Source organism: Brassica oleracea, chromosome C2 (genome assembly GCF_000695525.1).
Source record: "Brassica oleracea var. oleracea cultivar TO1000 chromosome C2, BOL, whole genome shotgun sequence".
Classification (NCBI taxonomy): Eukaryota; Viridiplantae; Streptophyta; class Magnoliopsida; order Brassicales; family Brassicaceae; genus Brassica; species Brassica oleracea.
The window spans coordinates 49818159-49842630 of NC_027749.1; the positions used below are offsets into that span (position 1 = coordinate 49818159).

The 24472-nt window shown below is 36.7% G+C and overlaps 7 protein-coding genes across 10 annotated transcripts; 5 read left to right on the top strand and 2 right to left on the bottom strand.

Moving 5' to 3' along the window:
- Positions 1 to 27: 27 nt before the first annotated feature.
- LOC106324913 (alcohol dehydrogenase-like 6) lies at positions 28 to 2304 on the top strand. Its single transcript, XM_013762918.1, has 10 exons — positions 28 to 225; positions 291 to 427; positions 502 to 539; positions 622 to 944; positions 1171 to 1253; positions 1325 to 1400; positions 1471 to 1532; positions 1610 to 1705; positions 1777 to 1938; positions 2018 to 2304. The coding sequence occupies exons 1-10, from the start codon at positions 177 to 179 to the stop codon at positions 2132 to 2134; spliced, it is 1143 nt and encodes a 380-aa protein (XP_013618372.1). The 5' UTR covers positions 28 to 176; the 3' UTR covers positions 2135 to 2304.
- A 483-nt stretch (positions 2305 to 2787) lies between these two features.
- Positions 2788 to 6562, top strand: LOC106322072 (sterol 3-beta-glucosyltransferase). 2 transcript variants are annotated; one of them, XR_001266219.1, is made up of 15 exons: positions 2788 to 2992; positions 3075 to 3146; positions 3232 to 3325; positions 3553 to 3695; positions 3783 to 3853; positions 3944 to 4025; positions 4091 to 4192; positions 4426 to 4481; positions 4727 to 4761; positions 4860 to 5073; positions 5160 to 5360; positions 5475 to 5534; positions 5643 to 5705; positions 5813 to 6031; positions 6106 to 6562. XR_001266219.1 is itself a non-coding variant. In XM_013760254.1 (15 exons), the coding sequence occupies exons 1-15, from the start codon at positions 2912 to 2914 to the stop codon at positions 6175 to 6177; spliced, it is 1542 nt and encodes a 513-aa protein (XP_013615708.1). In that variant the 5' UTR covers positions 2793 to 2911; the 3' UTR covers positions 6178 to 6562. The 2 variants fall into 2 exon arrangements, 1 of the variants encoding a protein (XP_013615708.1); XM_013760254.1 differs by having other exon boundaries at positions 2793 to 2992; positions 5643 to 5682.
- A 1408-nt stretch (positions 6563 to 7970) lies between these two features.
- Positions 7971 to 10396, top strand: LOC106325826 (cytochrome P450 71A14-like). Its single transcript, XM_013763878.1, has 4 exons — positions 7971 to 8363; positions 8841 to 9332; positions 9569 to 9847; positions 10048 to 10396. The coding sequence occupies exons 1-4, from the start codon at positions 7980 to 7982 to the stop codon at positions 10375 to 10377; spliced, it is 1485 nt and encodes a 494-aa protein (XP_013619332.1). The 5' UTR covers positions 7971 to 7979; the 3' UTR covers positions 10378 to 10396.
- Positions 10397 to 12675: 2279 nt separating this feature from the next.
- On the top strand, positions 12676 to 13245 carry LOC106324511. Its single transcript, XM_013762471.1, has one exon. The coding sequence runs from the start codon at positions 12676 to 12678 to the stop codon at positions 13243 to 13245; it is 570 nt and encodes a 189-aa protein (XP_013617925.1).
- Positions 13246 to 14784: 1539 nt separating this feature from the next.
- LOC106325818 lies at positions 14785 to 15560 on the top strand. The gene has a single exon (XM_013763866.1). It carries the CDS (start codon positions 15086 to 15088, stop codon positions 15377 to 15379), a length of 294 nt encoding a protein of 97 aa, XP_013619320.1. The 5' UTR covers positions 14785 to 15085; the 3' UTR covers positions 15380 to 15560.
- Positions 15561 to 17365: 1805 nt separating this feature from the next.
- Positions 17366 to 19053, bottom strand: LOC106327261 (pathogenesis-related protein 5-like). Its single transcript, XM_013765368.1, has 2 exons — positions 18221 to 19053; positions 17366 to 18135 (listed from the first exon to the last, which is right to left on the bottom strand). The coding sequence occupies exons 1-2, from the start codon at positions 18973 to 18975 to the stop codon at positions 17604 to 17606; spliced, it is 1287 nt and encodes a 428-aa protein (XP_013620822.1). The 5' UTR covers positions 18976 to 19053; the 3' UTR covers positions 17366 to 17603.
- An 864-nt stretch (positions 19054 to 19917) lies between these two features.
- LOC106327262 lies at positions 19918 to 22418 on the bottom strand. 3 transcript variants are annotated; one of them, XR_001267412.1, is made up of 4 exons: positions 22329 to 22418; positions 21000 to 21529; positions 20177 to 20342; positions 19918 to 19984 (listed from the first exon to the last, which is right to left on the bottom strand). XR_001267412.1 is itself a non-coding variant. In XM_013765369.1 (2 exons), the coding sequence occupies exon 2, from the start codon at positions 21483 to 21485 to the stop codon at positions 21039 to 21041; it is 447 nt and encodes a 148-aa protein (XP_013620823.1). In that variant the 5' UTR covers positions 21486 to 21529; positions 22329 to 22417; the 3' UTR covers positions 20819 to 21038. The 3 variants fall into 3 exon arrangements, 2 of the variants coding, with proteins under 2 accessions (XP_013620823.1, XP_013620824.1); XM_013765369.1 differs by lacking the exons at positions 19918 to 19984; positions 20177 to 20342 and having other exon boundaries at positions 20819 to 21529; positions 22329 to 22417; XM_013765370.1 differs by lacking the exons at positions 19918 to 19984; positions 20177 to 20342 and having other exon boundaries at positions 20819 to 21532; positions 22334 to 22399.
- Between the last annotated feature and the right edge of the window lie 2054 nt (positions 22419 to 24472).

Consider the following 24472-nt stretch of genomic DNA (forward strand, 5'->3'; position numbering starts at 1 on the left):
GGGGGGGGGGGGGTTGGTGGCGGGAATGAGTTGCCTCTGATGTGGGACCTCTGAAGCTCTCATCATGGTGGTTGGTGATTGTTGTGTTAGGTGAAGCTCTGTTTCTTCATCCCCGTCTTCTTCTCTCTCAAGGTTAGCTTCATTTTGTGCTCGAAGCAAAAGTTATTGTGATAACAATGTCGTCTTCTTCCTCCCACGAACAACCTCAAGTCATAACCTGCAAAGGTAAATAAAGAGTTTTTCTTTATTTATTTAGTTCCTCGTCTAGTGATTTTGATAGAACTCTACAGCGGCGGTGACATGGCGCGCTGGCGAGCCACTGGTTATGGAGGAAGTGGAAGTTTCTCCACCTCAACCTCTTGAGATCAGAATCAAAGTTGTCTGTACATCTCTCTGTCGTAGCGACCTCTCCGCTTGGGAATCTCAGGTTTCTTGTATCTTTCTTTACATTAAACTCCTTATGAGTTTGGCTTATAATGCAATCTCCCTTTCTTGGTACAGTCTCTTTTGCCACGTATCTTTGGCCATGAAGCTGCAGGGTAAGCTACTTATGATCTCGCGAGTTAATAGACTTGTATTGGTACAGTCTCTTTGAGTTTGAGTCCTATCATGTTTCTGCAGTATAGTGGAGAGCATAGGGGAAGGTGTGACCGAGTTTGAGAAAGGAGATCACGTCCTTGCTGTCTTCACTGGAGAATGCGGATCATGCAGGCATTGCATCTCTGGGAAGAGTAACATGTGTCAGGTTCTTGGAATGGAGAGGAGAGGTTTGATGCATAGTGATCAGAAGACACGCTTCTCCATCAAAGGCAAACCTGTTTACCATTACTGCGCGGTTTCGAGTTTCAGTGAGTACACTGTGGTTCACTCTGGATGTGCTGTCAAAGTCCATCCTCTAGCACCTCTCCACAAAATCTGTCTCCTTAGCTGCGGAGCAGCCGCAGGTAGTTAAAAACAGTGTTCTAAAAATCTGTATATGCAGCAAAATCAGTTATAAAACAATATTCCTATTAGGAACTTTTAGAATAAAACTCTGTCTAGGCAGCGTCTAGGCGTCCACCTAGACACTAATCTCTTATAAAAGAAATCTAATTACCGCCTAGCAATTTCTCGAACATCAGATAAAAATGATGAAATCCAAATACTGAGAAATCTAGAGTGTGATTTTAGGTCTTGGTGCAGCATGGAACGTTGCTGATGTACAAAGAGGTTCAAGTGTTGTGATATTCGGTCTAGGAACTGTCGGTCTTTCGGTAAGTAATTGATACATAAACATTGATGCTTCTGTGTTACATTGTGTTGGGGATTAATCTCTTATGAGTAGGTTGCTCAAGGAGCCAAACTCAGAGGTGCAGCTCAGATAATTGGTGTTGATATCAACTCTTCTAAGGCTGAACAAGGTAGCTTTAGGATATATATACCGCCTTAGCGGTTTCTTGACTGGTTCTGAGTGTTTCTTATATGTTGCAGCAAAGATATTTGGAGTCACTGACTTCATCAATTCAAATGACATCTCTGAACCTATACACCAGGTAAGCTGATGATTTTTATATAAAAAGTTTATTACTATCTTGGCTGCTTCATAAAAAATGGGTATACAATCGTTTAGGTAATCAAAAGAATGACAGGAGGAGGTGCTGATTTTTCATTTGAATGTGTTGGTGATACAGGAGTAGCTACAACTGCTTTACAATCATGCTCTGATGTAAGCTTTCTTGTTTAATACTTAACTCTCTCACCTTTGTTTTGTTACTAATGTGTGCCTTTTTATCTCAGGGATGGGGCATGACCGTTACTCTAGGTGTACCTAAAGTGAAGCCTGAAGTTTCAGCTCACTATGGACTCTTTCTTTCAGGGAAGTCATTGAAAGGGACTCTCTTTGGTGGGTGGAAGCCTAAGTCTGATCTTCCTTCACTCATTGAAAAGTACATGAACAAGGTAAGCTCAACTACATATAAGCAAAAACCACTTTTCAGTTGTTGTTGACTTTTTGTTTGACTCTTTTGTTGTGGTGCAGGAGATTATGATTGATGAGTTGGTCACGCATGACCTAGTGTTTGATGATATTAATGAAGCCTTTGAGCTTATGAGAGAGGGAAAGTGTCTGCGTTGTGTCCTTCATATGTCAAAGTAATGTCTTTGAGAGAACATGTACAATTTCAAGAAAGAATCTGTTTTAATTACAGATGGTGTATTGAGTCCTCTTGTTATGTGAAACAACAAGTGATTTGGTTTGTGTTGTTATGGAGTGACCTACATAAGAAACTAGAAGGCACAGCTCACTTTGAACTGGTTTTTTTGGTATTCGGTTCATGTGCTGTTATATTCGGTAGATGAAAAAATTGGTTATAGATTCGATTCGGTTGGGTTCAGCAATTGGTTAATTTGAATTACCATTTAAAAAGAAGTTTATAATCAAATCATAGTAATACTAATACTAACCAAAATAACGAACACCAACAACTGACCAAATTTAGGAAGTTTTGGTTTCGGTTCAGCAGTCAATCATTAATTCGATTTTCTATTTAAAAAAATTATAACCGAAGCATACTAACACTAACCAAAATTATAAATCGAACTAACTAAACTAACCAATCAAATTTCGAAATAATAAATAACTGAATGAACCGAAAACTTATATCGGTAGAGTCTTCATGAACCAAACAAACCAAAATACCAAATCAAATCAAATTTTTTTGTTCGGTTCAATTAGACAAATTCTTTTTTAACCGAACTAACAGTCCTAAGCGAACCACATGAACGGTCTTTAAAACGCGATTTGACTGCCAACACAAAACCAATCGAATTCGAAGGTTGCAAACGCGATTCATTGGTGATCGCTGTGTATTAGCTGGGGTGAAAAGCACTGTCGTCTTACTCTCTCTCTCTCTCTCTTCTCCTTCATCGCACCATGGAGGAACCAGGGAGCAGGAGAGAACCAATAGCTCTCTTCATGGCTTTCGGCACCAAAGGCGATGTCTACCCTCTCGCTGTAATCTCTCTCTCAGAATCTCACTTGTGAAACTTGGGTTCTCTTAGGAATCAAGTCTAAAAGCTGCTTAATTTTCTTGCAGGCCATTGCTACAGCTTTGGCTCGTGATCAACCAAACTACTCTGTGTTCTTGATTTCACATTTAGCTCATGAGGTTTGGTTTCTTGTTTTCTTCTTCTTCTCAAAGTTGTAGACTTGCAGCAATTAATGTAATAAAGGTTTGATTTTTTATTTGGCAGAACCTAAGCTCACACTTGTTCAAAGCAAACGTTTCCTATGTTCCTATCACTTCTCCTCCTGCTCAGTCTAGTGAAGCTCTGGGCACTCAGAACGGTGCAGATCAATACTCTTTATGTTAATTTAATTAACCAGCTCTTATGAGATTTTGGAGGCTGTAGACTATTTAGTAAAGGTTCCTTTTTTAAAAAAATATATAAATTTGAGGATTTAAATCTATATAATTTTTAAAAAAAATTTTTGGGGGATGACTATATAGGCTAATGTTTCACTTGGCTACCTAGCTTTAAAGCAATGATCTTTGTTTTGTGGGTTTCATTCAGACTCAGCTAGGAAACTCTTTTTGGAGGAGAAGGAAAAGATCAAAAGGGAACACAGGCAAGAGTGTCGTTCTGCATTTGGAAGCATCTTTGGAGATGGTCCTTGTATGGATGGTGATCTCGTTGTCATAAACTTCTTTGCTTTGGTACGTCTACTTTAACAACTTTCCCTTGTACCACGGTCATGTGATTAAGAAAGGCTAACAGTGGCTCTTCCTATTGTTACATTTTAGGAAGGATGGAGCCTTGCAGAGCTTTATCAGATCCGTTGTGTGGTGGCTGCTCCTTATGTTGTTCCGTATAGGTAAACTTTTCGCAGCTTGGGAAGTATGAGCTTGACATCCTGGAAGTGGAAGTATGACCACTTGCAATTTTTGTTTTGTTTTGTTTTTAGTCCACCATCAGGCTTTGAAAGAATGTTTAGGAAGGAACTTCCGGAGTTGTACAAGTACTTGAAAGAAGCCCCCATCGGCAAGGTATTCCATATGATACAAACATGTCACTGGTGTTATTACTAAATTTATATGATTTTTGCTTGCAGGTTAGCTGGAGTGAGGTAACTCATTGGATGTGGCCTCTCTTTACTGAAGAATGGGGATCTTGGCGATCCGAGGAACTCAACCTAAGCTGTTACCCTTTTGCAGTAGGTGTTTTTAATTAACATAGATACCTAGAAGGATACTCAACCGTTCCGCTAAGATAGATGTTTTTAGAAAAAAATTGAGATGTTTTTATGTTTCCTATGCAGAAATTGTAAACTTCAAAAAAAAATTAATTGAGTTTATTGAATTACTATCGTTTATAAGCTATTGGAAATTGAACGGAGGTAGTAATTATAGTGTGAACATTCACCTGACGTTTCTCATTTGGTTGCAGGATCCGGTAACAGACCTTCCAATTTGGCATATCCGGCCACCATCTCCACTAGTCTTGTGAGTAGTGAATTCTATTGGTGGTCGTCACATCTAATCACTTTGCAATCTTCTTTCCATCAAGTATTTTATCTTCAATATATTTTCGTGTTCTTAACCCATTTAATGTACTTTTCTCATTTTAAAAGGCTGATCTCTGATTAAATTTAGGAATTGAGTTGCTATATTGTACTGATATAACTTAGTCTAGATGACATTGCACAAGTTTGTAGTTGACCTTTTACGTATTATTAACCTTGCAACAGGTATGGTTTCAGCAAAGAAATTGTAGAATGCCCTGGTAAGTAGGATGTTTATAAAATCTCACAGCAATAGGCCATGACCTGTCAAAGCCTTGTTCTTTTGCATTTCACTGCATTCACTTTTTGTTATGAACAGATTACTGGCCATTGAGTGTTCGAGTGTGTGGCTTTTGGTTTTTACCCAACGAGTGGCAGTTTTCATGCAACAAATGTGGAGACAACCACCCCTCTGCAGAGCGCCTGGGCACAGACGATTCCCATACATGCTCAAACCACACTGAGCTGTATACTTTCGTGTCGTCTTTAGAGCCATCTCTTCCTATTTTTGTAGGGTTGAGTTCCATTGGAAGGTCTCTATCTTTAAGTTTGATCCCTCTAAAATCATTTCTAATTTCTATGTTTTTTCAATAACCTTTTTCTCTATGTGCTTGCGGAGCATGGGTTTTATGAAGAATCCCCTGGCTTTTCTTCGGATTCTCGAGTCTGTTATCCAGATTACAGGCTACAGATTCATCATTCTCACAGCGGGTTATGAACCTTTAGAAGTTGCAATTTGCACCATTGCTCAGGAACCAGTGAAAAGATCTTTACAGGAGGGAGTCTCTATCTTCAACGGCAAGCTTTTCTGTTTCTCAGGGTGAGTACAAATATTCACATGATTTTTTTTTTTTTTTAATCTGAAATATAAATTATCAAAATGTAAATACATGTAGCTCTAAAACATACACATCTCTTTGTCTATTTGAGTTAGTATGGTGCCATACAACTGGCTGTTTAGAAGATGTGCTGCTGCAATTCATCATGGTGGCAGGTGATTTTTTTCAGCTGGATGCTCTTTATTAACAAACTAGGACATATATATAGATGAAAACTGATTTTGTCTTGTTTTTTTTTTTAATGTTTCCCTGTTGGAAAATAGTGGTTCTACAGCTGCAGCTTTACACGCTGGAATCCCACAGGTTTCTTTTAGCTCCACAAACTTGTAATTATATTACATTCACTGCTTGGTTAACGCTTTTGCTCTCTTGTTCTTAAATATTTAAATGAATCTCAAGTTTCATGGTGACAATTAATGTTGTCTTTTTGCAGATTATATGCCCATTTATGATGGATCAGTTCTATTGGGCGGAGAAGATGACTTGGCTTGGGGTTGCTCCACAACCATTGAAAAGGAACCACTTGCTCCCTGAATCAAATGATGAGAGCATCATGGAAGCTGCACAAGTGGTAGCAAAAGCCGTATATGATGCACTGTCTTCAAAAACTAGAGATAGTGCCATGGAAATAGCTGAAATATTGTCTCTTGAGGTAACTGGCCTACAATCAAAGTTTCCTGTTTTCTAGTTTCTGGCAATCGACAGCTTTAAGGGTAATGGTTTCAGGATGGAGTCTCAGAAGCTGTGAGGGTGCTTAGAGAAGAGGTGTGTAAAGTTTCAGGCGGCAACCAAATGTAGTCACAGACAACGTACAGCTTATATCAAAGTGATGGTGATCAGTTCATTATGACAAGAAAAGCACTCGACTAAGATAACTTCTAACTGTTAGTTTCTGCTTTAGTTTAGCTTCTTTCAGTCTAAAACCTCTTCAGAGCCCGTGGAAGAACAACAGTGTAAGTTGTGTTGTTCATTTTGAGGCACATTTGAAAAGTTTTTGTTGCCAGAGAGAGAAGTAGAAGGGATCACAATTCTATAGCTATGACTCCATCTCTTAAAAGTCTTGCAAGTGCTTTTGGAAAAAAAAAGAATATTCTCTTTTTAGTTGTGTTGATGCTCTGATTAGATCTCAAAATTGTATTTTACTTTCTCAGTGTTTCTAATAAAATAGCCACATCTTTTTATATCCTACTTGTGTTTCACAATAATCCTAAGTTGGTACATATAATATGATCCAGAACATAGGATTCTTGATAAACAAAGTTTTCTGAGGAAGTATCAAGAATCCACACTATTGAAAAATGTTTTAGAATGGCTTATTCTTGGCACATTTGTATAGCAACAAAATGTTATATATGATACGGAAGTAAATAGAATACATCTGTGGCCATGTTCGTTTATGTGTCGCGCGACCTGCGACTTGCGACTAAGATTACGTTCGTTTACGTGTCGCGCGACCTGCGACCAGTTGCGCGATCAAAATTTTCTTAATTTTTAGTCGCTGTTTTTTCGGGCGACTTGAATGGCGCGATCAAAATTTTCTTAATTTTTAGTCGCTGTTTTTTCGGGCGACTTGAATGAGAACTCGCGACTGGTCGCGCGATCAGTCGCGCGACGTCAAAACGAACAACAACATGCGACTTGCGACATGCGACCAATCGCAGGTCACATGTTACGCGACATCAAAACGAACAACAACCTGCGATCAGCATGTGGCAGGTCGCAGGTCGCAGGTCGCGCGACACGTAAACGAACATAATCTGTACCTCTAGCAAAACTGCATTCTCACATTCAAGTCTCACCATCATTAATCATTGTTTAATCACATATCTGTACATGGGACCATAATGACTTTACTTTACCAATAGGATGCTCTAGAAGAAGAAGAAGAAATTAAGGATCAAAACCTGCGTTTATTATTAGATGAGGTAAAAAACACGGTTAAAACCTCCATTGAGGAAGTTGCTCAAAGTCGTTAAGAGTCCATACTTATCTACATGTGAGGCATTGGTAAAAAATATAGTACTTCTATCAAAACTAAACAAAAAAAAATACTTGATATGGATTTTAGTTGAATGTAAAGCCGAGTGGACGTGGCCATGCATGCACTTTGTACTTTCTAATTTGATCAATAAATATATTTTAAGAGTCTTGAGCATGCAAAACCACAACAACATTTTGTCATTTTGGAAGAAATGATAAACGGATTGACACTGAGTCTTGTGCCACCGATCTCTACGTGTATTACTGTGCATTGGCCACGAACCAAGCATGGTGTCTCATATGTTGCCTTCATGTAAATAACAATGATGACATGTTACCAAATCATAAAAACTTCATGTATATTATATTACTCACGTTAGTATTTTTTGGTCACATGCTCTCACTTTGTCAATTTTGATCTCATATCACAATGCAACGTACATTTTGTTTATATTATAAAAATTAATGATGTCCATTACCATTCCAGTATTACATCATCACTATATTTGCCATCTAAAGCGTGTGATCCTTCATTATTACTATATATAGAGAGAGTACAAAGGGAGATCAGATGTCTTATTCACATTATATACTTAGACAACTTTCTCACTAATATTGAAATGGAAATTATATTAATCTCTCTTTGCGTAGCCACCTTCTTAGCCTTACTCTTCCTAAAACCACTCCTCACGCGAATCACGACTACAAAAGTTAAGCTGCCACCATCTCCGTGGCGACTTCCGGTGATCGGAAACCTCCACCAGCTCAGCCTCCACCCTCACCGCTCTCTCCATTCCCTGAGCCTTCGCTATGGACCGCTCATGCTCCTTCACTTCGGTTGCGTCCCTGTCCTCGTAGTTTCGTCGGCTGAAGTAGCCCACGACGTGATGAAAACACACGATATAAAGTTTTCTAATCGTCCAAGAACCAAAACGGTCAATAAACTTCTCAATGGGAGAGAAATAGCCTTTTCCCCCTATGGAGAATATTGGAGACAGGCTAAGGTAATTTTTACTTTTTGTTTTTATACTCGTTATAAGTTTGTGTTGTGTGCTCTTCTATTTGTCTAAATATATTTATCCCATGACTAATATTCATTACTGAACACATGGTCCCTTATGTATTGTTTCAGAAATTAGAAAAAACACCTTAAAGACCAATTTATATATAAACAACGGTTTAACAAACATTATGTTTGTGCGAGAGATTAGAAGATTTGTTCTTTTGGTTATATTTATAGACATTTAAAAAATCAGTATTCATTCTCAAATATCAAAAATTATTTTAAAATTCAATTTTAGATGAGCAAGAGTCCAAGACTACAATACAACCTTATTTGTTTACAATATTTCCACGCACAACATGCATCATCCAACCTTATATAAGCAATTATTTTGAAGTATCCAACTATATATTTATAAATGGACCGGTATATATCAACATGTAGCTAATTTATCTTCAAATGTTTGTGATGCATACAGAGTATCTGCGTTATGAATCTCCTTACCATCAAAACGATTCAATCCTTCGAGAATATAAGAGCAGAGGAGATCAATACGATGATGGAAAAGCTTGAGAAAGCGAGTTCTTTGTCTTCACCTATAAATCTAAGCGAACTCTTCACGACTCTTACAAATGATGTGATAAGAAGAATTGTCTTAGGAAGAAAATATGGAAGCGAGAGAGGTTGTTATATTTCACAGGACATTGTGAGAAGATTCATGGAGCTCATGGGTGCTTTCCCTCTCGGCGATTTCATACCAGTTTTGTCGTGGATCGACAGAATCCGAGGTTTGGATAAGAAAGTAGAGGAAGTGTATAACGAGTTTGATGTTTTCTTGGAGAAACTGGTCCAAGAACATGAAGATGCAGATGAAGATGGGTCAGATTTTCTATATATATTGTTATCACTTCAAAGAGATAAGACAAAACCAATTGAGCTAGACAGAAGCGACCTAAAACTCATTCTATTGGTAAGGCAAAGTCTTTGGTTACTTTTTTTAACATAGTTTTCTAGAAAGATGGGTATCCAAAATATGTAAATCAAATATCACTATAAAGAACTGTTAAATCCGGATTTATCATGGTTTTATTTAGCTTGAGCAAAATTCCTTATATATTATTTAAGTCTTATTTTAAGTTTTTGATGTGTGATTCTTCAGTACGGATCAGATGTATCTAATTTTTAGTTTTCTTGGTTTGTGTTAAGGATATGTTGTTTGGAGCATCAGTGACAACTTTCACACTATTAGAATGGACAATGACAGAGCTTATGAGACATCATGAATGTATGAAAAAACTCAAAGATGAGATTCGTTCTGTTTCCGCGCATAATGGATATGTAACGGAGAAAGAAGTTGAGAAGATGAAATATTTGAATCTTGTGATCAAGGAGGTTCTTCGACTACACCCCCCAGTTCCAACAATTCCACGACTATTGAGTGAAGATGTCCAATTGCATGGATATGACATAGCTGCCGGAACACAAGTAAGTCTTCAAATCTTATAATATAAAATCTTACATAACGAAGACTATGACATATATAGTAGCTAAGTCTTTTAACAAAATAATTAAAAAAGATTGACATAGCTACCGGAACGCAAGTAAGTCTTTAAATCTTATAATATTAAATCTTACATGACAAAGATTATGACGTAGCTACCGGAACATTCTATTTGGAACAACAGGTGCTAATCAATGCATGGGCAATCCAACGAGACAATGCAGCTTGGGGACCAGACGCAGAAGAGTTTAGGCCAGAGAGACATTTAGATTTGCTTGTAGATTTTCAAGGACAAAATTTCAAATATATTCCATTTGGTTCAGGGAGAAGGAGATGTCCTGGAATCAGGTTTGCATTAGCCTTGGTCGAAGTCACATTGGCTAACCTAGTGAAACGGTTTGACTGGAGAGTCGAGGTAGGAACAATGGGAGATAATAAGCCTGATCTAGCTGAAGCAATTGGTCTCGATGTTTGCCGCAAGTTCCCTCTCGTCGTATGTCCATCTTGTGTTTGATTCCTTGAAATATAATATAATTCACAAATAAGGACTACAACGCCATGATGGTGTTTTACAAAAAAAAGTTTATGGAGGTCAAACCAACTAAATATATGATTTGGAGATGAACAAACACATTTTCGTTATCATAAACTTTATTTACTTTAACAAGGCCCTAAGGCAAATGTCCATATCCCTTTAAACTCGCACCTCGTCTGGTTTGGTGAGATAGTATTGTCTTCAGAGAGTCGGTGATATATTAGTCTTCCTCTTTAAAATGCCTTTTGATTTTGTTAACCTTTGAGCTTGCAAAATTATAACTTAGAAGTTATTTTCTGTTTTCAAATGTAGTGATGGTGAATTGGTGATCACGTACCAAAGTTTCTGGCGTGAGTTGGGGACGTTTTATAATCTAATTGAGATATTTTGATGGTGATAATGATAATAAATTAATTAATTATAAAGAAGATAGTGAGCACTGAACAGCATCAATAGAGCATATTCCAACTAAACATTTCAACAGTTAGTAACCCTCTTTTAATAACATTTTCCATGCACATACCACCAGTCAAGATATAGTTAATAATTTTTTTACTAAGAATAATTAAGAAAATCGGGGGGTAACTTAAACCAGAGAAGATGAGGAAGTAAATAGTTGTATAATCTTGACGTGACGGCCATTGACTTTGGTAAGAAGGTGTTCAACTGAGAGAAAGAAGTGGGAACATGATTCCGTCGACAAAGGCTTTGCGCTGGAGCCATTCGTTTTGCGAAATATATTAGTGGAAATGATAAAGGTTGAAAAAATGACTTCCACATTCATTTTGACGGATACAAGAAAGAGAAACAGTGTAACTTTTTTCATTCTTTTTTTTTTTTTTTTATAAGCATGTGAATTTTCATTATAAAGATAATGATACAATGAGAGAGAAAGGAATTGAATCTTCAAAGCCTGTTGCATCTAAGGGTAGCTAATGAAAGCATGGGTCAAGACAAGCCCGACTTAACATTGTTATGGGTTTTAGAGCAAATTTTTTTTTTTTACTCTCTAAGATTTATATTCAGATAATGTTTAACATATTTTTAAAATTTAATCAGTAATATTTTGTATATTTTGTGATGAAAATAAAACTATATGCATATCAAATATTTTTGGACCCTTTTCAATTTTATTTATTATATTTATAATTTTTTATATAAAATATAAATTTTTTTAAAAAATTGGACCCCTTAACTATTAATATACGGAAGACAAGGGCTTAGGCCCGGGACGGTCACACCGCTTGCCCCCTCCCCAGCCGGCCCTGGACAAACCCCAAAAAAGATAAAAAAGACTTGCAATGACTAGGTCAAAGATACCCGAGAGCGAGATTAAAGCTTAGCTAACTTATTCTCTAGCAAACTAATCGATTCCAGCGGTTTCATGCTTTACCTTGAACCCGGAACCTGAGACAAGAGCAATTAACCGAGAGCAAATCAACCGGAGAATAATCCTAGGGGCCGAGGATTATCCCGAAGGCGATCCCGAGAGGACAGACGGTGAAGCGGGGTTGACTAGGTCCCGGACCCGGTTCATTCTTACAGGCAACACAACCAAACATGTCATTTAAGAGAGATTTGAACAAATTAGAACTAAACAAGGCAGCTTAAAGTCTCTGCAATGATTCACACAAACACACGTAAAATAAATAAAAATGTGGACCCACGTATTCAATATACTCCCTCCGTTCTGTTTTATAAGTCGTTTAACAAAACTTCACATGGATTAAGGGGGTACTACCAAGGTTTACTACTCAAGAAGTTACAGATTTATTTTTGGTGTCAATCCGCACAGTACAACGGATTTGGAAACAAGCAAAAGAAACTCCAAATGGTGAAGAGCTTAGTGTATCCCACAAAAAAACAGCACATTGTGGTCGTAAGAAAATCCCTCTTGATTTGAATCAAGTTATGGCTACTCCACTTCACAAGAGAACGTCACTTCGGTCATTTTCAATGGCTTTGGGTATTGCTCCTTCAACATTGCATAGGCGTGTCAAAGAAGGTACGATTCGACGCCATACTAATGCAATTAAACCAAGTTTAAGCGATGCGAATAAGACGGAAAGGTTGAAGTTTTGTTTGTCCATGTTAGAAAATGAATCTTTGGCTCATGAACCAAAATTCAACAATATGTACAATATTGTACATATTGATGAAAAATGGTTTTACATGACAAAGAAAATGGAAAAATATTATTTACTTCCCGAAGAAGACGTGCCACATCGTACCTGTCAAAGCAAAAACTATATTACGAAGGTTATGTTCTTAGCGGCGATGGCTCGACCTAGATTTGACGAGGAAGGAAATGAGACATTTTCTGGAAAAATAGGAGTGTTTCCTTTTGTGACCCTCCAACCAGCTATAAGACGAAGCAAAAACAGAGATGCTGGAACGTTAGAGCTAAAAGCATCAAACTCCGTGAAGAGAGAAGATATAAGAGCATGTTTGATTGAAAAAGTCATTCCGGTAATCCATGAAAAATGGCCAGCTGAAGATCAGGGTAAGACTATTTTCATTCAACAAGACAATGCAAGGACGCATGTTGGGAGTGGTGATAAACAATTTCAAGAAGCTGCGTGCAAAAACGGGTTTAACATACGTCTGATGTGTCAACCAGCAAACTCTCCAGATCTAAACATTTTAGATCTTGGCTTTTTTGCTGCTATCCAGTCACTACAATATCAGACTTGTCCGAAGACTGTCGAAGATCTTGTTCATGCAGTAGAAGAATCATTCAATGAATATCCTACAGAAAGGATAAATTATATTTTCTTGACCCTTCAGACATGCATGAAAGAGATTATGAAAGTGGGAGGAAAAACACATATAAAATCCCGCATATGAAAAAAGCAACTCTTGATAGAGAAAATCGTCTTCCTCTCCAAATAAGCTGCGATGTTGCACTGGTCCAAAGTGTAATAGAGATGCTAGCATCATCTTCATAAATTCGGGATTCTTGTTGGGGTTTTTTTATTTATTTAGAATTTTGTGGATTTATTTATTTGTGGTTTTTATTTTAAATGGAATAAGAATTGTTTTTGTGTTTATTTTATTATTTGTATTTAAGTAAATTCTTTTCACGTGTTAATGTTAATCAAATATCACTACACTCTTAGATTAAACTAACCAATCCCTACTTCTTTGTTGACAGTCACATATATAACGCCAATATAATATACTGCTCATGTTAGGTTCATAGATTCGTTGCATGTTCTTTAATTTCATTTTAACAAACAAAGTATTGATTGGTTGGAAGAAAATATCAAACTAAAACGATAAATTACTACTAACAATATCTACAAAAAATATTTATCAAAAGTAATCAAAGATGGAATAGATCTTAAATTTAACATGATCATTTTTAAAAAACATCTTCTGTTACTAAAATTCGATAAATATTACTTGTATGAGAAAATGAATAAGAAAAACATTGAAATGTGAAATCATAAATATAGTTTCACAGACTTATTATCATGAAATAACCTGCAGTGATACAATAAGATCACATCTGAATTTAAAAAGAGTGCGGGAAATAAATCTTCAACATTTCAATTATAACTTCTTCGGTTGCTTTGTCAGGGTGAAGTTCTCCTTCATCATAGAAAAACAATTTATTCAAATCAAAATCACGGCTCACACGGTAACAAATCTTGTAAACTGGTAGATCATCTTCATCTTTGGTCTCTGCTTTTTCTTTGATTTCTTCATTCTTCATTTTCTTAGTGAAAGTATCGAAAAAAGACAAGTGGATCATATAGTGGAAGATGCTGAAACTTTATAGATACTAAATTTACATTATTAAATTTTCAATTGACTGAAAATTGCATGTCTTGTAAAACGTGGATTGCTCTGAAACTTGAAATGATTGACTGGAAAATAATTTTAAAATCAAAGGGTAGATAAAGTAAAAAATGATCAAATGTTACATAGAAGTTTGGAAACGACTATTATTGTGATACAAAACAAAATCCCTAAAACGACTTAAAAAACAAAACGGAGGGAGTATAAAATAACGAAGGGTTTGTTAATTTGCTTTAAAACAAGTGGGGCTGAATTGAAGGTTTTTAAATGCACTTCTTGATCAAGTGTCAACGTTTTCGCCAAGAAAATATCTTCAAATGTGTTTTTAAAGATTCGGTATGGTAAACAAACTAACAATTAATACAAAGACCAAAACAAGGTAATGCATAAGAAAAAGAGGAAAAAGCATTTTATGGTATGGCCGTATGAGTCAGAATCCTCCTTCTTTTTACATGCATGTACATATATGGATATTTTTGAAAGTAAAAAGAAATCATTTAATAGTATTTCAAAATAGCATCGTAAAATATTGTATGTCTCAGAAATTTACGTAAGATTTTCAAATCCCCAACAGCATTTCAAACCTCTTTTTACCCAAAAAAAACATTTCAAACCTCTAGAATATTTTTGTTGCACCATTCAAGTTTTGGTAAAAGTATATTGTGGGATTCAACGAGTATCAGTAAATAAAAAGAAAATGTTCTAGAGGAGGAAAATAACTCACCAGAACAAGAGATACATTGAACCTAGACATATACGCATCCCAAGGAGCCCAGTCACCGTAATGCCTATAAAATAGGAGAGCATTCAAGAACCAAGAAACAAGAACACAAAGCCAACGCCAAACAAAAAAAAAAACAGTTAAAGAAACTTTGAAAAGAAAATGGGTAAAGGAGGAAACCTTGTGACGGCTTCGGAGGTGGAGGAGCTACGAAGGAAGAACGGGGAGATGGAAAAAGTGGTGGAGCAAATGAAGAAAGAGATGTTGCAGTTGTGGCGGCGGACGCAAGTGGCGGAGGAAGCTGAGGAGCGTCTCTGCTCTCAGCTCGCCGAGCTTGAAGCCGAATCGTTGGACGAGGCTCGTGATTACCATTCTCGCATCATTTTCCTCGTGAACGAACTCTCTCGTGTCTCTTCCTCCTCTTCTTCCTCCTCCTCCGACTTGGCCTCGCCCTAGATATATATGATATGTGTGTAAGGATAGATCCTTAGATTATTGGATGTATCTGAATTCACAATATTGGCTCATATCAATGCCAATCTGTATAGTTTTTTTTTGTTTTCTGTTTTTTCCTAACATGTTCGAGAAAGGCTATGAAAGTGTTCGAGAATTAATGCAAAAGATATTTCGATTTGTATAGCTTGGAAATATAACTACGATAAAACCTCAAACTATTCTTAAATTAAAATTTGGACTTCGAAAGAAATTAACAAACTAAAATGTGTCATTTTGTTATTGATTAACAACAGATCGTGTTATGATATATAGCTTATAAACACCTAACAAAAACGTTCATTTTGTAATTGTCCGGAAAGTTGATCCCTAAAGAGAAGGATATACTTAGTGGGAAAATAAAAAGATCTGATATATGATATATAGCATAGGTCATTTTCATGAGTATGTATGAGTAATGTTTTTATATCAATATTTAGATGTTTAAACAACCATTTTTCTATACAGCCACAATTTCGTACGGTGAAACGCAGTCGGTCTTTAAAGGAAATTTAGGATGATCATGGTTCCCACAACTCAAAACGCAATCGGTCTTTTCTCGAAAACATTGTCTATTTTAATACTACATCTTACAAAAAAAAAAAAGTTATAAAGAGAACGTGATTTATAGTTATAGACAATCGTAAACAATTCAGAAAAGTAAATGATTTCATTATTAAAGTAGAAAAACACTACTCCCTCCGTTCCCAAAAGTAAGATGTTTTAGATTTTTTACTTGTTCCACGAAGATAGATTTGACACTTTTTTATACTTTTAAAAAACATTAAATGAAAATATTTGAATTGATTAAATTTCATTGGTGAAAAGTTATTGGAAAATGTATAATAAAATAAAAAAAAAAATTAAATTATAAATATTTATTGAATTCTTAATTAGCGTGAGCACTTTAAAAGATCTTATTTTCGGAAACGCAGGGAGTATATCGTTTTCTTTCTTTGTTTTTCTTTTTCTTTAAATACACAATAAACCAACCACCCACGAGCCACCGACGATGACGTTTCATATGTTTTATTTCGGTGACTTTTGCTTATTATCCTATGGAAGATATTTCGGTTAGCATAGTTATTAATTAAGCACAAGGAGATGTGAAAAAATTGCAAAAGGAGATTCATTTCTCTAAACTATATGACTAACTAACAAAAGATTCAACATGGACAAATTACTTATGTATGTTTTATTTTGTGCAATAATCTTATCATTTTTTATAAGAATGTATAATTGAACTAATATTTGCAAAGTAATCATAATACTAAAATGATATTACTACATGAATTAGAAAGAACAGGGGAAATATATTCTTTCTTTAATTCCAAAAATGGCATGTTGCGTAATTTTACAAAGGCATAGTCATGTTGAGTGGTTTTCGGTAAAGAAAAAAGCTAACATGTTAAATTCTTAACCGAATCAATCATATAGCTTGTAAAAAGACAAATGTAGTTAAAATTTTATTTCTAGCAACACCAAGCAATAATAACAGAAAATATAAAATAATATTAATATTAGAACATGATTATTGGGGGTTCTTAGAGTAAGGTTTTTAGCGGAATATAAAAATCCGTCTCTTAACTTTTAAATAAAAAAGTTAAGAACCGACTTTTAAAACTCTTATTTAAGAACCAGTTATTAGCTTTTTTTAGTTAAAAGTTAAGAAACAGGTTCTTATATTCCGTTAAGAACCTCACCCTAAGAACCTTCCAATAATCACGCAGTTAGTACCACCATACAAGAAACTAATAGTTTAGCAAACACCAAACAAAGATTCTGCCTAAGACACAAAGAGACTATTTCCTATGGATCATACGTTTCCTTGTCAAATTGAAGCTAATATGAATGACCTCAGCTAACACCACAGTCTATGAAGCAGAAACAATCGTAATAGCTTCAATTTGGGCTCACTTAAAAGACATTAGCCCAAGAAATGATGATTTTGATTTGTCTTTTTTTTTTTTGTTATTTTCATTATTTAGTTGAGACGACAACATATACATACATGGAATAAAGTAGTTTTACATGTATAATTGTGAACCCAATTCAAACAATTCAAGGTAATCTAAGGACTTTGACGAATAGAGTTGAGAATCTCTAGGAAGACAGGAAACATAATCTGTTTGCTTCCTTTCACACAGTTATGTATCGATTCTCATTAAAAAGATAGAACAATGACGTTTCATGTTGTGCATGATTGCCTCAAAGCAATTAGACTGAGTCCAATAAGCAACAAGACAGGGTAAGGTCGAAGCATGTCAGACGAGGAATGAGTCTTACCAACCTTCCCAGTTTCAGCTCTTTGACTCTCATACACTATTGGCGGATTTACAAACCGGTCGTCTGGATCTTGGTTTACAACGGGAGGAGGCATCATGAACTGATCATGAGGTGGGGGAGTCGTTGATTCCCCGTTTGGATTCTGACTTGGTCCAGGCAGGTTCTGAGTCACAGGAGAAACAGGTTGACCGTACTGATTTTGAGTTGGAGGAGCCATAGGTTGACCGTATGGATTCTGGGTTGGAGGAGCCATAGGTTGACCAAAAGGATCCTGAGTTGGTGGAGCCATTGGTTGACCATAAGGATTCTGACTCGGTGGAGCCATAGGATGTTGGCCGTATGGATTCAGTGTTGGTGGAGCCATAGGTTGTTGGCCGTATGGATTCTGAGGCGGGCTAGGGGGATCAGAGTTTTGGCTGCTTGGTCTCGTTACCCTGGAACAAGAAGTAATTCAAGTCATTTAACCAGAAACTGAGCATTGTAAACAAACTGTAAACTGAAGGGAACAAGATTATATACCTGCCAGGGCAAAAGATAATGACATATTCAGAAGCTTGACAAGTGAAAGTACTAGTCCCATCATCAAAGGCATAGCTATAAGCCCTAGGACAAGCTCTCTTAAAGACGGTAGAGTAAGAAGACGGCCTGCACGTGGTTGGATTAGCAAACTGACCGCTGCAACAGTACTGGTCCAATCCAAAGGCCTCACAAGCGCTCTTACAAGCAACAACCCCTCCTCTCTCTTCCTCTTCCTCTCCCATCACCTGAAGCTCCTTCGGACAGCTAACGTTGATATCAGCAACACATCCTGTGGCATTACAAGCTCCGACCAGTCCACCGCCTCTCGGGAAAGCAACTATGGGGAGGTTGTACCCATCAACGAGACTAACGTCGTAGAAATCTTTGTCACCGGGACTGCGACCGAGAGTAATCTCGAAAAGGGAAGTCGGAGGGGCTGCGCCACTGCCGGCACACTCCAGCTTCCCGCCGCAGTCGCCGGTGGTGCATTTTCCTGTACCGTTGGCGTCGAAGTTGCAGCCGGTTCGGGCCCATATTCGACCTGACCAGCCTTGAGCCGAGGGAATGCTAACGGACTGTCCCACATCAAGTTTGAAGCCAGTGGTGGGTAGTGGCGGGGTGCCAGAGCCTGCAAGAGTGCCGGGCCAGATTGTAAAGGGACAGTTATTCGTGATGACGAACGTGGAGGAATAAGAAACAGAGAACAGCAGAGAGATATAAACAAGAACAGCCATGGGAACCAGTGATCTTCCCATTATTAAATTAAGGTTTAAGATTCCTGTGATATGGATTTTGCTAGGAGGTTCATTGAACCAGGGTTTATAGTATATACCAAATCAAATCAAATGTTGAAGCGGTGAGGTTGCTTAAGAAAGCTTCAAGCTTCAAGCCGCAAGGCAATGGATTAAGGTTTAGCATTACTCTTAGGACACTGGCCTCTCCGACAAGGCAATTCTTTGCCTTACTTGTCCAACATCTTTTTCATCAGTGTTACATTATATTATTCTGGGAAAATATAATGGAAGTAATGAAACCTCTACTAAAAGATGCAAGAGAATCTACACGGCTACACCAACCAAAATAAATAAAACAGCTTAATTCAAAAAGTAACCAATATCTAATCTTATTGAACAAATACTAGCAATCACTATTAAATGATAAAAGAAAATCTATCAAAAAAAATTCGTATCCTCAATTTTTTATTCTTTTACTAAAATTCAAGAATTTTAAAATCTCAAGAATAAAAGCACATCTCAAGAATAAAAGCACATATGAATCCGATCTCTAAAAAAGATGAAAAGTTAAATACAGAGTAGTTGTTAATCATCATAATTCATAAGCTAATAGGGAGAAATATTCACATACCGTATGTTATCGTAGAGGTAGAGTCAACATTTGATACTTTGCCAACTTCTTTGGAACAGAATCTTCCACGATTCCAGAAAATCTAGGCTCTTGGATCAAACCATCGAATGCCTACGTCTTTACCTTTCTGTAAGCTTTAAAAATGAATAAATATTGCATTAAATTCCACGTCAAAAAAGAAAAAAAAGAACAAATTGAAGCAACATGTCCCATCTTCACTTCTACTCTTCCATCCTAAAGTTGCTGCAGTTCTACTTCTATATGATAACTAACACATGGTTTTCTCATTTCTACTTAATTTAGATCATCATTATGAGTCTGTGATTACCTACTTTAGCCATTTAGGTGGGAGTAACATAAGAGCCCAGAATCCATGAACTTCATGAGAAACTCTACATTCTAAAGAGATTTGTACCTGTAGCATAAGAGCACAGATTCCATGAGCACAAATATCAGAACCCATCCGTAACATAACAGAAGATAACAAACATGAAATTAAGAACAAAGCAGGCACCCGTACAGCAGCAGAACTCACAAGTAAATGAAAGAAAAAAGCGTAACAATTCCATAAATGTCATATCACATAATTACCACGACTATGTGATCATTTTGAACGCAGTTGGCCAATCACATCCTCGCAGGGTAACTGTATCTGCTCACTGTCTTCCTTTCTCTAATCGTTAGGAAGCATCAGCTTATGTTGCCACTGAATGAAACCAAGCGTGCTGCTGCCTACTGAGCAAAACCACATGAGGACCTGCAAAGCAAAAATTTATACTTTAAACAGTCAGACTTACTCCTACTAAAGAAAAAATTAAAGACATATAAAACAAATCAATGGACATAAAAGAAACAACAATTAAACTCTCCTGAATTGCGAACCTGCACAAACATAAACACACATTCAGGATCCCAAACACAAATCAATCAAGGAAAATGGAAGTTGGTTAGTACAACAAAGAAACTGTTAGAAATCAGAAACCAGATATTATCCTTTATCCTGAAGAACCTATGCTGCATTGGCTAGCAACATGGAAAAATCATGTAACACCACACTTACAGACATCACCAATGGTGTGTTAGGCCCTTCATAATGGTAAGACGCTAGCCAAAACAAAGATACACAGCTTGAATAAAAGCCTGCCTAAACAAATATTAAACAAGGAAAAGAAAAACTAAATGTCCACAAGAAGAGACATCAAACATCATCACCAAGAATAAGTAGAAGCAAGTAAATTATAAAAGTCTCTCCTACATAAGTACTACATTAAAGTTCACAGAATAATTAAGATAAAGCTCTGTTTCAGGCAGGGAAGATGCCTAGACCTCCCCTGCTAGAGCAATAACAGCACATACGTCTCTTATCCATAGTTTTTCAAAAGAAAATAGATAAAAAAAAAGGAAGTTATTCTACGTCTTATTAAAGATCCTCTCAGGGAGATGATTGATGGATCTAACTCAAGTCCATCCCGTCTCCAGCAGGGCTGCAGATAGGACTCACAGCAGTGAAAGACCTCTCGAAAGGAGAAGCTTTGAACTGAGACACATCGCGACGACGACGCTTAAACGAACACCCCTCAGTAGGAGGAAGGCTCTCACTGTTGTCAAGCTTCCTCCTAACACCTCTCACCGCCTGCTCCTCAGCAGGCGAGAGAGGGAAAACCCGTCCGCTCGCTCTGCACAGGGAGGTGTGGTTATCGTAGAGGATCCTCTGGTTACAGTTGTTGTCGCAGACGTGAGTCAGTCCAGTTAGTTTGCAGCGGTACATGTTCCCGAAAACGTTCTCGTTCTCGCATTTCCAATCGCATTTGTGAGACGCGTCGCAGTCGCGGCCTAGAATCGCAGACAAGTAAATAACATTGGCAGAGCTAACCATGGGAGATTTTCCAAATACCTCCATCTTCTTTTTGAATGATTTCGAAAGCTCCACACAACCTTTATACTCTGCAGAATCCCAGTAAAGGCCGAAGAAACCATCAATACCGTGCACATTCAACGTTAAAAATCATTACTAATTAAATGTTTTATAGAAGATTAGCATCTGAATAAGTCTGTTTAGACTAATTTTAAGAAAAAAAGATTGTTTCATTTATAACTGATTGCCGCCAAGAAACTGCCTAAACCGATGTTTTAGAACTAATGGATTGTAACGTTAGGAGTAGTCGGTGCGCGCCTATGGCAAATCGGATATAAATAAAACAATTTTTCTAGAGTTTTGTTGATTTACTGCACGATGATTATGTTGAAAAAGACCTAAGCCCAGGTCTAGCGATTCGCTAGACCTTGTCTAACTAAGGTCTAGCGATTAATCAAGAAATCGCTAGACCTTGATCAGACAGAATTATTGATTAGGCTAGAGCCTGAACACCTAAACCTGGACCGACTTTTTAAAAAAGATCTTTCGAGAGAAAGAAATTGTTTCGTTTAAATCCGATTTGCCGCCTATGAAGGCACCAATACGCCGAATATTACAATCCAATCGGAGACACGTGTCCACATTTAGCTAATCAATTCCTCTATTTCACAGCCTCTTTCAAGATCTCACACGAAAAATTCTCAATGTTTCAAGCGAATCAACATCCGAATTTGAAACGATTCGGAGCAGAGTGGGAAGCTACAACGTATCGCTAGGTACCAGATCCGACGGAAGGATTAAGAAATTTCTCCAGGGAATTCAAATTTTCGGAAGCAATTAATCACACAGAGAAGGTATCTGAGATAGAGAGAGAGAGAGAGACGTTACCTGGAGAGAGAGAGAAGACGCGTCAACGAAACCTTAATTTTGACTCGAGAGCAAAGCGAGGAGGAAGAAGATCAAAGTGAGGGAACAAGATGAAGCAGAGATGGGAATATATTTATAGATTCGAGTCTCACGCTGTTTTCTAACGGATATTATTCTTAACTCCGTTAATTAGCGGGGGCCCACCACCTCGTTTTTTCCCTCGTTTTATTATTGTTTATTTTAATTGATTAACATTTAAATATTTCCTCTATTTATTTCGTTTTTGGTTTGTCGTATCTCGAAAGAGAACACGGCATTGGCTTCAGTTCAGCTGTCTTGAACTCTTTCTCATACACATCTTTGGCTCTATCAATTAATTCATCAGTAACGTTCTTCTTTTGTTTCTTCACTTTTTCTAAAACGTTTTTTTTTTTTTTTTTTTGACAGCTTTAAAAACGACCACAGTGGGAGGCGAACCCATACGTGATTATTTTTGGATTTGGATATTATCATATTACTGAGTTATGATAGTAACATATCGATAAAACAATATGTTATAGATTTTGCCAAAAATTATTTATTAAAATCATAGAAAGAAAAAAAAAAAAAGAAGGAAAACGAAAGAAAAGGAGGAATGGTAAGAAGAGCGTGAAGATAGTGTGAGAGAGGGCGATGACTTTGCCTTACCTAACTTCACCCGTCTTCTTTGCTCCTTCACATCTTTATTCACTTAACAACTTCTTGGGCCACTTGTCAACGGTTCATCATTTACAAATTGTCCATATGCTTATTATATATCACAAAAGCAGAGTATAACTTTGTGGAGAAACTGTGTTTACTCCTGGGAATTAACTCTTGTTTTCTATAGATATACTTTTTATTATAATCAAGAAATATTTTTATATTTTGAAAAAGAAGTTCCAAAAGAAGTTTTTCGAATTAAACGAAAAAAAAAAGAGTTTTTGAAATTTGTCTTAGATTATAAGATCAGGTCATTCTCTGTATTTTGTAGTGTGGCAATTTAGTCTTTCATGTAGAACAAATCCTAAAGAGCCGTGCACTTGCACCTATCTTAAGCTTTATTTTAAATTGTAAAATATTGTGAATCTTGTTTTGAGTTTTCGGAAATAGGTGTAAATAATCAATGTACCATACGCTCATGTTTGCAGTTTATGAATATGACCACGTGTTAAGCTGATCGGAGATAAACCCATGTGAAGAGAGGTACGGATGCTTAGTTCGAGATAGATCAACATAATATATAGTTGAAAATAACAGAGTGATTAAATTCTTTGAAACAAAAATGTCAACCAAAGGCTTTTAGTAATGGTAAAGGTAACATGTCACTCGCTCTAATTAAATGCTGAACTTAATCTTTTCTTAGCTCTCAAGCCTCCACATAGAACGTGGTGGTAGTTGTTGTTGTGGAAAGAACATGCAAGGACAAATCAACGGCTCTACTCTGTATCAAGTGGTACCACAATATAAACAAAACATGTACACTTTCCTTTAAAAATTTCACGGTTATATACTTATATATAGTCAAGACTGCATATAAAAATGATGTTACAGCTTTAGTTAAAAGTTAAAACCTATTTTGTGTTGTGATTCAGAAGTCAAAACAATGACAACTTTTGAGATGCTTTTGTTTATTTTACTATTGAATAAGGTTTCAGTAGACACAAGATAGTCAAGCACAGTTGAAAATACATAATTGCATTGGTTTAGTAATCTGTCAAATATAAATTAATCAAAAGCAATTATAAAGCTGGTTTCTTAGTAAAAAGTAAAAACCAATAAATGATAATGCTGCAGGTTATAAGAATTTATTTCCTAGCCTAACTATCGTAAGTGTTAACGAGTTACGGCTACACTGCGTGCATTAAAGATTAGCTAGGACCACACTGGTCCATGCCATGCATGATGCTTGTGAAATTTTCAAAGTCCTATAATATTTGAATGCCGTGAGAAACTTTGATCACTCCCATTATCAAAATATTTAGGAATTTTGTAACTGAGTTTTTCTTGTACTAATTATAATAACAGAAAATGTCAACATCGAGAAATATACTGGTGCCAATTTGCCAAATCAGCTGTGTGAAGTAAAGAGAGACGTCATAGTGGGCTTTTAGTGGGCCGTTGATGTCCTGAAAAGTTTTCCAATT